Below are 15,524 nucleotides of genomic sequence, written 5' to 3' on the forward strand. Positions count from 1 at the left end.
GGGAGGAAGGAAGGAAGGGAAAGAAAACAATCAACATTTTATGCATCAAAGAATCAAAATAAGTTATTCTCCATCTATTATAAACAGTAAATATAGAACCCTAAATCTCACTATTGTACACATGATTGCAAAATACAGGATTGCAAAGCTATATATAAAAAACACTTTTTTTTTTAGACAGCAGTATTTACATTAGTTAGAACCAGCAGGAGATCATAGAAGAATATTTTCCTACATTACCAGCATTACTGTAGGAAAAGACTGTGTTGCGCTTTCTTACACACTACTGATCCTTTCACTAACCACATTGGAGGGATTTTCCGGGAGCTCCAAATTCTCAACTTGCATCTCTATCCCTGGTTCATTGTCATCAGCTTTCTTTATCACGCGTTCGTTGGTAGGCCGGTAAATGTTAACATTGAGCTCCCTCCCAGACAAAGCAGTAGCAGCAACTCGCGGAATTTGCCTGACCGGAGGCTTTTTTTCTGGCTTATAATTGCAGCGCAGATAGTTGGAGAAAGCCCGTCGGTAAACTTTGTTGAAAAGAGTGTACACCAGAGGATTGATTCCTGAACAAACATAGCCGATCCAAACAAACACATTCAGAAGCTTTTCCATGAGCTGTTGATTACAGGACTGCTTACAAAGAACCGACAGAATATTAGTAATAAAAAACGGGCACCACATGACCAGAAACACAAAGAAAACAATGCCAAGGACTTTCGATGCTTTCCGTTCATTGTTAATAGCTTGCATGGTGCCCCTGGGACGTTTTTCTTTCTTCTTTCTTCGGCGAAGTCTCACGTCTTGATTAGGGTTAGCAGCGTTGTCTTCCTCGGTGGCATTCTTCTTGCAGCACTCCAAGAAATCCAGGCTGATCTTGGGCGGTTCCTCGGTGTGGCCGCGCAGTAACATCAGAGCTTGTCTTTGAAGAACGTAAATCGTCAGTAAGTAGGTGATCACCATAATCGTCAATGGTATGAAGAACGCTACGAAGGACCCAATAACAATGAAATTTGGGTCATTCAGCACACAGGTGATATTGCGGGCGAACACCTTGCTTTCATCCCTCAGTCCAAGCACTGGAATCGGTACTGACACACCTGAGGGGGGAAAAAGAAAAAAAGAAAAAAAAAGGTAGGACATTGTTATAGCACATTGAAGGACTGAACAGATTTGTGCAATGGCATATATTCAATTGCATTTTGCTGAAGAAAATCTAGAGTTGACATTTGTTGAAAGCTATTCACAGCATAAATTGGTAGTCACACAAAAGAGTAGCAGTGTGAGAAAATGAAAGTTATATTTTATGTTAGGAATGCTTTCTCCCTAAATTCTTATAGAAGGCATGGAATTATCATTATTGAGATTAACTATTATAGATACTGTTTTTGTAAGACTGGATTGTGTCTGATTGTTTTATTTCCAGTTCCTAAATCTGTCCTGGCTCATAAAAGTACTCAATAAATATTTCTTGAATGAATGAATGAATACATTTACATCTGTACTCAATGACATTAAAAAATTCAATCATTCTGTTTTAGCATATCATTTTCCAAATGCAATACAAATGATGAGTATATCACCTATAAGAGCAACAACAGTATACCAAGTTTGGTTGGCTTGATTTTGAGATGAGTTCTTAGCTGACAACATACATTTCCATTCCCACCTTTCCTGAGGAAAGGGGTCAACAAGAGGAAAGTTTATGTGTAAGTCCTTTGGAGATATGGCTTGGGAACTCTGGAGTTATTGGAGATGGAGAGGATGGTATGAGCCCCAAATGTGCTGCAGAAACTAGATGTGACCACTATGCAGAAACACTATATAAGCAGAAACTGAAAGGACTCTCTTTTTAGCAAGAGTTTCAGTTAGAGTCTGGGCATAAGCAACATTGTTTCAAGTTTAAGAGACAGAGCGAAATACAGAGTTGGAAAAAATGCAGTCCTCTAATTTCTGTGTAAAATTTTGAGCAGTTTTATTTTTAAGAATACTGAGAGTTAGTACTCTAAGTAAGCATCTCCATTAATAATATGCTCACAGGCAGAAAATATCAATAAGGAGGTAGGAGCAGGACGTGATTATGTGCACAAGCATTAGTAAGAAAGATGAAAATTTTCAGAAATCACTATGGAAAATATTGAAGATGTCCTGCATCAATAAGTTGGAATAACTTTCAAGAAAAGTCAAATCTTAATGTTAATTTATTCTCCCTTAGGTCCACAGAAACTTGAAAGCTGGAAAAATTCAGATTGCATTTTCAGGATTCTATCAGATTATTATTAGGAATCCTGGGTTGGTGGACATCAATACCATGAACAGCAAGAAGAGATAGAAGTGCACTCTCAGAGATCATTGCTGGCTTTAGAGAACATGCAGGGAACTGTGACAAATCTGAAACTGAAAGTCCCTACAGTTTGTCTTAATATCCTTCCTCAGGTATAAAGTTACTGGATGATCAAAAGGGAAAAAGTGGTCATTTTTTTTGAGAGCTTAATCATGATGTTGATTGTTTTTTTTTTAAATATATTTTATTGATTTTTTACAGAGAAGAAGGGAGAGGGATAGAGAGCCAGAAACATCGAGAGAGATCAATCAGCTGCCTCCTGCACGCCCCCCAGTGGGGATGTGCCCGCAACCAAGGTACATGCCCTTGACCGGAATCGAACCCGGGACCCTCCAGTCCGCAGGCCGACGCTCTATCCACTGAGCCAAACCGGTTCGGTGATGTTGATTGTTATTTAATCTCTGGGAAGACCAGTCGGCCTGCAGACTCAAGAGATTGTTTGGAGAGTTATATTTAAACCTTTTTCCTCAGACACTGAAATTCTAAAGTGACTGGCCTTTTTCTAGAAAAAGAGAGAGAGAGAGGGAGAGAGAGAGAGAGAGAGAGAGAGAGAGAGACCAAGTGATGGTGTAAGAAGCAGCAATAGATGTGACAAGACTCCTTGGGGTATTTGATACATCCCTACAACTCTGAACCTACACATGCCATTCAAGAAAGTAAGAAAGGCTATAAAAACTAGGACATACCCAAACAGAATGCATTTTGAGGTAATACAGTGCAGGATCCTGGTACAGAGACCTCTGAAGCCTGGATTGGAAGAGTGGCAAGTATCAGAAGGTAATTTTCACCAAGTTTGCTGAAATACTTGGACAAATTTCAACAGTTTTTGGAAATACAGAATACAACAAACCACACTGGTTATATTTCTTGAGTTATAAAAAGACAGGCAAGAATGCTGCCATCTTATATCATTAGAACATTTGGTCCAAAAGTCATAAATATAAGGGAATCTCTAGAAAGTACAAGCCCATCAGAAAGAAGCTGGTAGAAAGGGCGCTCAGCCCCAGCAGAGGGAGCCACAAGCTGTGAATTGCTGATAGCTCCAAACAGGGTACTCAGTGCCAGTCAGAACAGCATCTGACACTGTCCTGCATAGAGATTGGGAGTCATAGCAGATCTACCTAATACATCAACACAAACCCAAACAGGCAGCCAAAATGGGGAGACAAAAAAACAGCAACCCCCAAATGAAAGAACAAGAAAATGCTCCAGAAGAAGAGCAAAATGAAATGGAGATAAGAGATTTATCTGATATAGAGTGCTGAATAATGATGGCAAGGATACTCAACAGTGTGAGAAAAGATATAGTACTTATGAAAAAAGACCAGTCAGAAATAAAGAATGACATAGCGCTAATAAAGAACACAGTGGAAGGAATACACAGCAGATTATGGGAAGCCAAGGATCAGATAAGTGAATTAAAAGACAGGGTAGAAAAAAATCACTCAATCAGAGAAAAGAAAAAAAATTTAAAATACAGGAGGACACCTTAAGGGAGCAGTGGAACAACATGAAATGTAACAATATTTGCATAATTGGGATGCCAGAAGGAGAAGAAAGTGAGCAAGGGATAGAGAATGTATTTGAAGAAATAATGGCGGAAAACTGCCCTAACCTGGTAAAGGGAAAAGTCACACAAGTTCAGGAGGCTCAGAGAGTCCCAAGCAAGAAGAACACAAACAGGTCCACACCCAGACATATTGTAATTAAAATGACAAAAATTAAAGACAAAGAATCTTAAAGGCAGCAAGAGTAAAGCACTTTGTTACCTAAAAAGAAACTCCAATAAAGCTGAGCTGATTCCTCATCAGAAACTCTGCAGGCCAGAGGGAATGGCATGAAATATTCAAGGTAATGAAAAGCAAGGATCTGAAACCAAGACGATTATATCCAGCAAGACTATCATTCAAAACAGATGGTGAAATAAAGAGCTTTTCAGACAAAAAACAAAACAAAACAAAAAAAAAACACTAAAGGGGTTTATCACCACTAAACCAGCACTGCAAGAAATGTTAAAGGGACTGTTGTAATGTGTAGAAGAAATAGTGAAAGAGAGAAACATATGCAGAAAGAAGTAAAATGGCAATAAATAAGTACCTATCAATAATAACATCTATTTATCTATCTATCTATCTATCTATCTATCTATATATATAAGCTTAGGTGGCCGAATAACCAAAAGACCGGTTGACTGATCACTATGACGTTCACTGACCATCAGGGGGCAGACGTTCAACACATGAGCTGCCCCCTTGTGGTCAGTGCGCTCCCACAGCAAGAATGCTACTCAGCTGACCAACGGGCCTCTCATGATCAAGACTGACTGGGCGTGAACCCACAGCAGGCCCAGTGGGGCCAGGATGAGTGGGAGCAGCTGGCAGTGTTGGACTGCCAGTTTCAGCACAATCCTGGCAGGCCACACCGAGGGCCACTCCTCTAGTCTATATGGGCCAGGATGAGCAGGAGCAGCAGGCAGTGTTGGACTGCCAGTTTCAGCCCAATCCTGGCAGGCCACACCGAGGGCCACTCATCTAGTTAAATATAAATGGATAAAATGCTCTAATCAAAAGACATAGGGTACATGAATGGATACAAAAACATGACCCAATTGTATGTTGTCTATAAGATACCCACGTCAGAACAAAAGACTCACATAGGATGAGAGTCAAGTGATGGCAAAAATTTTCCAAGCAAATGGAAACGGAAAAAGAGCTGGGGTAGCAATACTCATATCTGACAAAATAGATTTCAAAATGAAGGCCATCACAAGAGACAACAAAGGTCACTTCATAATATTAAAGGGATCAATCCAACAAGAGGATATAACCCTCGCCCTGACCAGTTTGGCTCAGTGGATAGAGCATCGGCATGCAGACTCAAGGGTCCCAGGTTCGATTCCAGTCAAGGGCATGTACCTTGGTTGCGGGCACATCCCCAGTATGGGGTGTGCAGGAGGCAGCTGATTGATGTTTCTGTCTCATCAATGTTTCTAACTTTCTATCCCTCTCCCTTCCTCTCTGTAAAAAATCAATAAAATATATTAAAAAAAGAAAGAGGAAATAACCCTAGTAAATACATATGTACCCAATATGGGTGCATCTAAACAAACAAACAAACAAAAAACTTCTAGAGGACTTTAAGGGAAAGATAGACAGAAATACAATTATAGTAGGATACTTTAATTCCCCGTTGACTTTGTTGGATAGATATTCCAGACAAAAAATTAATGAGGAAAGAGTGACTCTAAATGTCACACTGGATCAGATGAATTTAATTGATATTTATAGAACATTACATCCCAAAGCTGCAGAATATACATTCTTCTCAAGTGCACATGGATCATTCACAAAGATAGACCACATGTTGGGATACAAACCAAGTCTCTATAAGTTCAAGAAGATTGAAATCATGTCAAGCATCTTCTTGGATCACAATGAAATGAAATTAAAAATCAGCTACAGTAAAAACATTCACAAACATTCAAACACATGGGGGCTAAATAGCATGGTATTTAAAAATGAATGGGCTATCAATCAGATCAAGAAAGAAATAAAAAATGTCCTGCAAACAAATGAAAATGAACACATAACCCAAAATCTCTGAGACATAGCAAAATCAGTCTGAAGAGTGAAGTTCATAGCATTACAGGACTACCTAAATTAAGAAAAATAAAAAAAAAATAAAAGAAAGAAAGATTAATAATAACCTATTTAACCCTACAACTTCAAGAATTAGAAAGAAAACAACAAGAAACTGTCAATGAAATCCCTATTAGACCTCAGATCATAAAGTTCTCCAAGACTTAGTGGTCACTGCTAACCTCAATTACTTCCAGAACAGGATTCTTGGACTGTTAAGTGGAAACACTCACCACTTTGATATAATTCTAGGGAAGAAGTTCATTTTCTGACAAAAAGGTTATACTTTCTCAGGATCCTGTAACAAGACCAGAAGAGTATAGGGGAATTGCTCCCTTTCCAATCCTCCCCACCCCCCTCCGTCCCCAACCCCCACCCCAAGCAATGTGGGAACTAGAGTCTGGAGGAATCCTGACAGGGGCAGACACACCTACACTCAGGAAACAGTGCTGGAGCAGAGATTCAATCCCCACAGGAAATGCTGCACAATCTTCTAGATATTCCTAGAGACATTTGAGGACTCTGGGGAAGGCCTCATACACTGACTCTAAGATCAGTGGAAGTCAGCCCAGCTCTGAAGTGATGTTAACTTGCTTCCGTTAAAAGATTTATTTTTCCTAAGGAACTCTTGGGCCTAAAAATAGACCTTGTCAAGGGACCACAAAAGAGAGTAGCAAAGGGATTGCAGATGAGCAGAAGTTGTTTTTGGATATGTGAGGCCAATTTTATCCCTGGCATTTATTTGTATAATTTTATGTACATTGAGTAAAGAGCAAATCTAACATTAACTTTTATTGAGTCTACCTTATGTGCCAGGCACTGAACCATGCATATTACTGACATTATAGATGTAAAATGCATTATCTCAATTGGGTTAATATAAATATTTGGTAAAGTAACTTAACCTCTTTACCAAATCTATGCCATCTTTCTTTAGTTTTTGTTTTAAGAAACCATGAATGCAATCAACAAAACAAGAAGAAACTCAAGTTCTGTGAGACTATCTGGAAATTATAAATAATAGTAACCACTAAAGTAGCATTAATAACAATATATATTGCATAAGTTATCTTATTCAATACTTTTAAAATTAAAGATATGTGTCAGCAGTTCTCAAAGCGTGGTTCAAGGACCCCGAGGGTCTCTGAGACTCTTCAAGAATTTGCTAGGTTTTCCTTTTTCACTATTTGTTTTTAAAACTTCATTTTCTTTATAAACTTCAACCCAAATAATATATCACAACAGGTTGCATGCAGATACAGGTATGAGAATCCAATTGTCTTTCCTTAAAGCTAAACATTAAAGAGTTTTTCAAAACTGTATAACAGTGCCTATTTTCTTTCTGATGTATTTTTGGAAAATATAGTTAGTTTCATAAAATATACCATTTATGTTAACATTAACTGGGCTTATTACTGTTATTTAAAATGAAATGATTTATAAATATTTCTTGGTTTTCCTTTCTAATACAATAAATATCAGTAGATATAAACCACATAAACAAAAACTTTTTGGGGTCTTCAATTATTTTGAAAAGTATAAAGCGGTCCTGAAACCAAAGAGTTTGAGAACTGCTATTCTATGTTAATGGATGAAGTTATTTAAGCCCTAGAGAGTTAAGTTCAACAAGTGTATTACGTCTTTCTCAGTTTTAAATTTGTCAACCAGTAGAAATTCAAGTAATGTTATAATGTCAAGTAAATATAAACAACATCAATAGTAGCAACAAAAATACTTTATGTGCATCATCTCATTCATTCTCATAAAAATTCTGAAAGGCACATGCTATTTGAAGTTAAATTCAGAGAGTAAGTTTAGCAAGTATAATGGAGCAATCTTTGATACTTTTAAAACCTTTGATTTGGCCAAGGAGGAATAGTGAAAATAAACTATCATAAAAAATAGCAGGTACAAATAACAACTACAATAATAACATATTTTACTGAGTACTTCCTATTTGTTACACACTAACTCAATTATTTTAGAAATATTATATATTATCTTATTCAATCCAGACAAAAAAGTTATAAAGAATTGTTAACTAGAATCGCTTAATCTTTCTGAACTTAACTTCAATAGATCTATATAATCTTTAGAAGTTTAGAAACAATAAAAATAATTATGTTCTGCTGTTTTTTAACCAACAAACAATCAAATATTTTGCATGCATTATCTTATCAAAAACATTGGTAAGCAATTATTTATTAAGGTTATTTAAACTCAGAGAAAAAAATACCTTCAATAAGCATCTAGAGCAGCGTTTCTCAACCTGTGGGTCGCGACCCCTTTGGGGGTCGAACGACCCTTTCACAGGGGTCGCCTAAGACCATCGGAAAACACATATATAATTACATATTGTTTTTGTGATTAATCACTATGCTTTAATTATGTTCAATTTGTAACAATGAAATCGGGGGTCACCACAACATGAGGAACTGTATTAAAGGGTCGCAGCATTAGGAAGGTTGAGAACCACTGATCTAGAGTATTAGCATTTTATTAAATTCAGTATCATAGCTATAGGCAAATTTTTATTATCAATATCATGTGTTACTATGTCTACTATGAGGACTACTGCTACTACTACTATTACTGCTATCATTCACTGAGTGCTTACTAACTCTGGAACTTTATCAGTATTAAATACTTTGCATGCATTATCTCATCACATGCTCATTGAAGGCATAAAATAACTCAGTGAGGTTATTTTACTTCAGATAAGTCAAATTCATAGATGTTCACGTTATTTCTTAAATCTTTAAATTCAAGCAACACAGATCAGTTCTCTTCAAACTCTCAGATAATAATACCATATGCCAATGATTCTTAGATACTCATTTCTTTCAGATTTTAACATCTTCAAAAGTGCAATGCATCTTACAACTGATAGTCTTACAATCACTATTGGTCAGACAGCAGTGGTTATACAGTTGACATTGTCAGTGGGTGTATGAACCTGGTCTGAATAAACATCTCTTGGGATATCTTCTGGCAAGATGCCCAAATTACCAGCAGCAACATTTGCACAATGGGTATCAGCAGCACATAATCAACAGGTAAAACAACTCAGTGTGAACAAAAAATTGTAAGAGGCAAAGGGAGGGAATGTTCTGAAGAAGCATAATCAACAGCATCAAATGCCACAGAAGTGTTTCCTGTCTTTGAAAATGATGCGGTTACTGGTGATTATAGAGAGAACAATTACAGTGGAGTAGTGAAGAGAGGATACACACTGCCAAGAGATGAATAATAAATGGTAATATGAAAGAGGAGAGAGAGATGATAGAATCAATTTCCTGGAACTGATTGACCAACATCAAGATGAAAACACCTATTAAGGAAATTATTACTAAATGGCAAGGCTATCTCAGAGGTATTTATTTTCATAAAGACTTTTTTCAAGGACACCTAGGAGGCCTACACACTGTCAAGCTGACATGAGTGGCTTCTTGCCTCATGGAGAAATAAGTGAATCCCTTAAACATTGAATGAACAGCAGAAGATGAAGGGACTATTATCAGAGAAGAACATAGAAGAAAAACAGAAGCAGCATTACTGCTCAGTTTTTGGGTAATAAAGTATTATTGATAGGGGGAAAAAGGATTTTGCTTTGGCAAATAAATCAGTATGGCATTAGTACAGTGAAATTTTTAAGGAATTCAGTCAGATTCAGCTTTGAATTTCAAGATGTTTTTTGTTTGTTTGTTTTTTTAGTTTTGGGAATAGTGTAACCTCATAGAAATTGCATTTCTTTAATATGGTCTTTTCGCCTTTCTTTTCTTTGATTCAAACTGGCCTCATCCAGCACCCTGGCTCACCTGCCTCCTTCTCCCATGCAGGACTACTCCCTTAATCATTAAGCCCTCAGGACAATGAAGTTCTGATCAGCACCAGTTAATCTTAGGAACAAAGCCTCAGGTCTGTTAACTGAAGGGACAGAATTTTGGTCAAGCTAAAGATAATATCTAGGCTTTAGCTGTGTTTCAGTTCCAGGCCCAGAAAAGCAGCAAAACCAGACAAAGCAATGCCATGGCTGACATCAGGACTAGATGCACTGATCAACTACCCGCTACCCTAGCACTGACCAATCAGTAGAGACCGTGACCCTGACTAGCATCCATAACTCCCTTAGTCATCATTATTAAAGATATCTTCCTATATAACCCATCCGCTGGAAGCCATCAGGAAGTCAGATCTTTGAGCCTTCGCTCACCTCTCTCTGGATGCGGGCCTCTTCCTGAAAATAAACCCTTATTTTCTTTGCTACAAGCTCATACTTGTGTCTTATCGGGCTTTGATGCATGCAGGCAAATGGATCCCTTTAGTTTGGCAACTGTAGTAAGAATATAGGCACCCTATATAATAAAAGCCTAATATGCTAAGTGGTCTACAAGTCGGCTGTTCAACCAAAGTGTAATATGCTAATGATATGCTAAGGATGCTCAACTGCTCGCTATATGTGCAGTGACCACGAGGGGCAGTCAACTGCTCAACCAGTCACTATGACGTGCACTGACCACCAGGGGGAAGACGCTCTAACTGGTAGGTTAACTTGCTTCTGGGGTCTGCAAGTTGGGACTGAGCAAGACAGGCTGAACACATCCTGGAGCCCTCCTGCAGTCCCTCCCCAGCTGGCCAACCTCTGATGTTCCTTCCGGGCCTTGATAGTGCACCAGTGGGGTCCCTTGGCCTGGTCTGCGCCCTCTAGCAATCCAGGACCTCTGGAGAGATGTCGGAGAGCCGGTTTCAGCCTGATCCTGCAGGCCAGGCCAAGGGACCCCACTGGTGCACAAATTTGTTCACTGGGCCTCTGGTGTATAAATAAAAGATGACAATTGCAAAAAGTAGTGAGTGGTAAGAGAAGATGTTAAATGAGTTTGAGGGAACTTGAAATAAAAGAGAAAGCTTGTAAGCAGAAAAGCTTGAGAAGACAGTCCATGAGCTAACAAGAGGAATGCCCAGGTTTTGTAAGATATACTTGGGAAAGAATTTGTGGAGAAGGGGGTGGGAGAGGTCCCAGTATTCAACTACAATATAACTAAGAGAGTGAGGAAGTGAAATCTGAGGTAGCACTGAAATATGAGCACAACTAGTACTGAAAAGTAGCAGAATATGTCACCCCAAATATGCCTTTTTGGGGTAAAGATTATTTTGAATTAATTATTTTGAGAAATGGCAGACACAGGAGTAACTTTGAAAACAGAGCAGAAGTTACTATTTTGTAAAGGAAATTTGCATTTCTAAAGGAAATCTCCATTGGTAAATGTCTCCCTCTTGGTACCAGGAAGAGAAGGATTACTCTTAATCACAAGATAAAGTTCTCAATGGAGAAGGCACCCACTTAAATCTGCATAACAAACCTTGTTTACTGTGTTTTTTCTAGTAACCTTCCATAATTGAGGGCCCCATACCCAACATCTTTCTTTGTCTTTAGCTGAAGGTAGTATTTAAGGTGGTAGCTTGCGCCATCTGGTGGATTTACTGTTTTTCTGGATATCTCCCATGTATACCTAAAGCATACATGTTATTAAAATTCTGTTTGTATTTCTCTTGTTAATCTGTCTTTCATTACAGAGGGTCTAAACCAAGAACTCAGAAGGGTGAAAGCCAGTAGAGTGAAAGAGTTTAAAGATACAGGAAAGAAAGGTTATAGATGATGGCTGAAGTTTTACCTTTTGGAATATTGATTTTAAGCTGGTCAGGACCTTTGACCCTCTTCCCTTTCCTTGCTAAAAGAGTCAGAGGAAAAGGCAGGCTCCAGGCAAGAAATCTTAACGTAGTCACCTTAACCTAATTTGAGTTAAGTGTGGATAAGACGGTGTCAAGCAGGGGCCAGGTAATTAGATCATACCTTGTGTCCCATTGAAGCACTAATTTACATTCTACCATGTACATTCTGCTCTTCCTCTCCTGCCAACTACCTATTTCCTTTGAAATCCCATTACTGCCCTTCTCCTTTGATTTTTCCTGTAAATCTGTCCCTGTTAATTTGATTATTAGCCCAGCTAGAAAAACTTAGAAGATGGGAAGAAAAATATTTTTTGTAGCTTCCCCATGGATATAGATCCCTGAGGAGGCAAAGTCAGAAATAACTGGGAGAATTACACTAAGACTAAAAAATGGGTGTTATTAAAAAAATGGCTATTACTTTTTATTAGTGTAAATAATAGTATGAATGGGTGGCAGAAATTATCAGGGCCTATACAAAAAGATGAAAGAGGGACAAACAGAACTGAGAAGTGCTAGGTGGTAAAAAAAAAAAAAAAAGCAGAATTATTAACTGGATGAACAAAATGATTTAAATGGATATTTGTTTATTTCAAGAAGCAATGAGAAACAAGGAGAGTGAATGCAGATAGATGAATGTAGATACTGAGCTTTTCTTAAAAATAAAATCAGTCAGTTTGATGAGGAAAATAACACATTTGGGGGGGCGGGCGGCTAGCAGCCTGACTCTGTACCTACTTAATAAGTATCCCTAATGCACATTCCTGTTAGCCTATAGTCTAGTCCAGTGGTTCTCAACCTTCTGGCCCTTTAAATACAGTTCCTCATGTTGTGACCCAACCATAAAATTATTTTCGTTGCTACTTCATAACTGTAATGTTGCTACTGTTATGAATCGTAATGTAAATATCTGATATGCAGGATGGTCTTAGGTGACCCCTGTGAAAGGGTCATTCGACCACCAAAGGGGTCGCGACCCACAGGTTGAGAACGGCTGGTCTAGTCACTGCCCCTTCCTTAATTATCTGGTCTTGAAGACCTATTTACCTAAATACTCCCATTTTACAGAGGCCATAAACCATGAACAATATACAATCCCCAGAGGGGGTTATCAGTGCTGGTGCCAGGCCAGGCCAGGCCTTTAGGTATGTTCTCACGTTCCCCATCCCAACACACGGGGCCTTTTGCAAAGCCCGCAAAAGGTCCGGAAGTCTGATCTTTATTTGGGAGACAAAGAAACCAAAGGGTATAAAGAGAAAGCTCCTCCATATTGGTTTGCAAAGGATTTGGGAACAGGCTCCCCTAAGTCACGGTACTAGTACATCTGAAAATAGATGCTTTTTTCCTGTATCTCTGGGTACTTCTGTGTATTTTTTGGTCACCTGGTAAATTTTGTAACATAAAAATGGTTTCCTGACCAAGAAACACGCAGTCGAAGTTGCCCCCTTGAGGCACCCCTGCTGCCGGGAAGGCAGGCCTTCACTGATTTACTGGGTCCCAGTCCTCATCGGGCCCAGGTGACCAGGGCCCCTGCTAGTGCTCCAGTGGACTCCAAGGAGGACAGGAAAGTCCTTTCTGGAATCAGACATCTGACCAGTGAGTTCTTCCCCAGAAGCCCAGTTCAAGTTCAATCCTACCTTTAGGGGCAGAAGAAGTAGCTGATCACTACTTAGGCAAATTATTTGCCTCGATTCAGGGACTTTCCGTGGTTGGAAGTCAAAACTCGGACTGTCTGGTGTGTGAATGTGAGAGCCTGTGAGAAATGAAAGCTTCCTTCTGTTGTCCCGTGTCTCTATTAACTGGGAGAGATTACACGGTTTAACTGCAAACATGGGAAGTAGTTCCTGTAAACCTGCTGCCTTAGAATGTATTCTAAAGAATTTTAAGAAGGGCCCAGACCACTGCCTTCAATGCAGATGTCTATCCGCAAAATCAGGGGCCCCCAGCTTATGGCCAAGGATGGGAAATACATTCTCCCAAAATAATCCATTGGGGAGAATGCTGAGATTCTGGGGAGAGGCAGTGCCCTGAACCAGGAACAGAAGACATTGCTCTTGGTATGAACTTTTAGTATGTTGTGCTTGCCTGTCTGAGAGTGTTTGTTGATGTTTTATGTATCTTGGTTGTTTAATTTGTTTAAAGATGGGGCAAGTCCCACTTTGGGGGAAGCCCAGTTGTGTGTGGTGAGGCAAAACACGTGACAGAGATTGCAGGACATCCCAGCAGCTGCCAAGAATCCTTATTCTTGGGGATTCATCTTGCTCTTTCTGTCAGGGTATTAGCCCACCAGAAACTCTTAACTAGTGAGATTACTTTCTGTATGTCTGTGATGCAATTTTGGCTAACTTTTAGGAACTTTTATTTCCTCTTCCCTGATTTTGCTGTGCTGGTTAAATTTTTAAGATTCTAAGGTTAATTTAAAAGTGTAAAATTTGTGAAGGTTGCAACCCATGGAAGTTTAAAACAAAGGCCAGCTAACTCCAAGACTGCTTGTGATTAACAAACCATTATCTTCCCCACCTGAGGCAAAACAGGAGGGGAAAGAAAAAAAAAGGAGCAGTTTTACTCAGACAAGCGCTTTTGGTTTCAAAAGCAGCAGAATGAGAGGGGATACTTGCCCAATTTGGCAGGGTGGAGAAATTTGTAAAGCCCTGCCCAGTATCACGTCCATTAAACATCTGGTTGGCAGTGTCGGTATTAATGGGAACAGGGACCGGGATAGAGACCAGGAAGGGGACCAGGTGGTCCGCACCTTCCTGTGACGTCACAAACCCATGCAAGCCAGCTGAGGTGGAACTAAGTCTGACCTTGGGGGCAGGGCAGCTGAGAATGGGTGGGCGGTAGGTGTGTCCTCCCAGAATTTTTTTCTGTGATATTCAAAGTGTATCATATCTGTGACATTACTGGGATGTAGAAATTTAATGGCCAAGTTGAGAATAATTAATTCTGTGGTCAAGACCAAATCTTTAATGTTAAAACCGGTTTACGTTTTGATAATCTTTAAATTGGGTATATTTGACAGCTTTTCTGAATGTAATATTTCAAGAATTTAACTGAGAGACAGCTTTGTGACATCTCAAGGGCCCTGAGGTAACACAAAGATTTATTCTCTCTCCCTAAAAAGAAATATTTTTGAACTAAATTAGACCAATACAATATACTTGAAATTACACAAGGAAGTAAGCTATGCAGGCTGGGTTGGGTAACAAGATTAATGTTTTAGGTAATAATTGGTTTTTGTTATGCCCAGATTTCAAGATTCCCAAGAAACCACATCAGGGAGCCAGCCAATCCGATGCAAAAGCATAAGAATCTGTATTCGAGCTAGCTCGGCTCCCCCACCTTGCCGACGCAGCGACAGGAAGCAGAGAGAGATAACTCTGTGTGGAGACGGGTTATATAGGGGGAGTTGGAGGAAGGGGAGGAGAAAGGACTGTGCTCTGCCGATTGGCCAGGCACAAGTCTTGTGTCTTGTCCTGGGTGTGGCTAGCAGAGGCTTAGAACTTCGGCAAGAAGCTCCTTGCCAAGCACGTGGCAAGGTAGATGAGCACTACCCTGGGGCAAGGTGGAGGGCGTAGCCCTTACCCTGGGGCAAGGTGGAGGGCCTAGCCCTTACCCTGGGGCAAGGTGGAGGGCCTAGCCCTCGCCCTTTCAGTTTTAAAATCTCCAGGTTGTTAAGATAAAATAAATAGATGTAACTGAAATGAAGAATTTATGATAAAGCTTTTCAGTAATAATTATAAATATGTTAATGAAAGTCCAGTCACTCAAGAGGACACTGACTGTGCTCTCTATTGGAGGAAGGGGCCAGT

The 15,524-nt window shown here is 39.4% G+C and overlaps 1 protein-coding gene across 1 annotated transcript in view; it reads right to left on the bottom strand.

Moving 5' to 3' along the window:
* Window positions 1-276: 276 nt before the first annotated feature.
* HTR2C (5-hydroxytryptamine receptor 2C) overlaps window positions 277-15,524 on the bottom strand; it is a 160,855-nt gene continuing 145,607 nt past the window's right edge. The window contains exon 4 of the mRNA XM_023756722.1: window positions 277-1,103. Within this exon, the coding sequence (XP_023612490.1) occupies window positions 277-1,103 (827 nt within the window). The remainder of the gene's footprint in view (window positions 1,104-15,524) is intronic.

The sequence above is a fragment of the Myotis lucifugus genome, unplaced genomic scaffold, assembly GCF_000147115.1.
Source record: "Myotis lucifugus unplaced genomic scaffold, Myoluc2.0 scaffold_2, whole genome shotgun sequence".
Taxonomy (NCBI): domain Eukaryota; kingdom Metazoa; phylum Chordata; class Mammalia; order Chiroptera; family Vespertilionidae; genus Myotis; species Myotis lucifugus.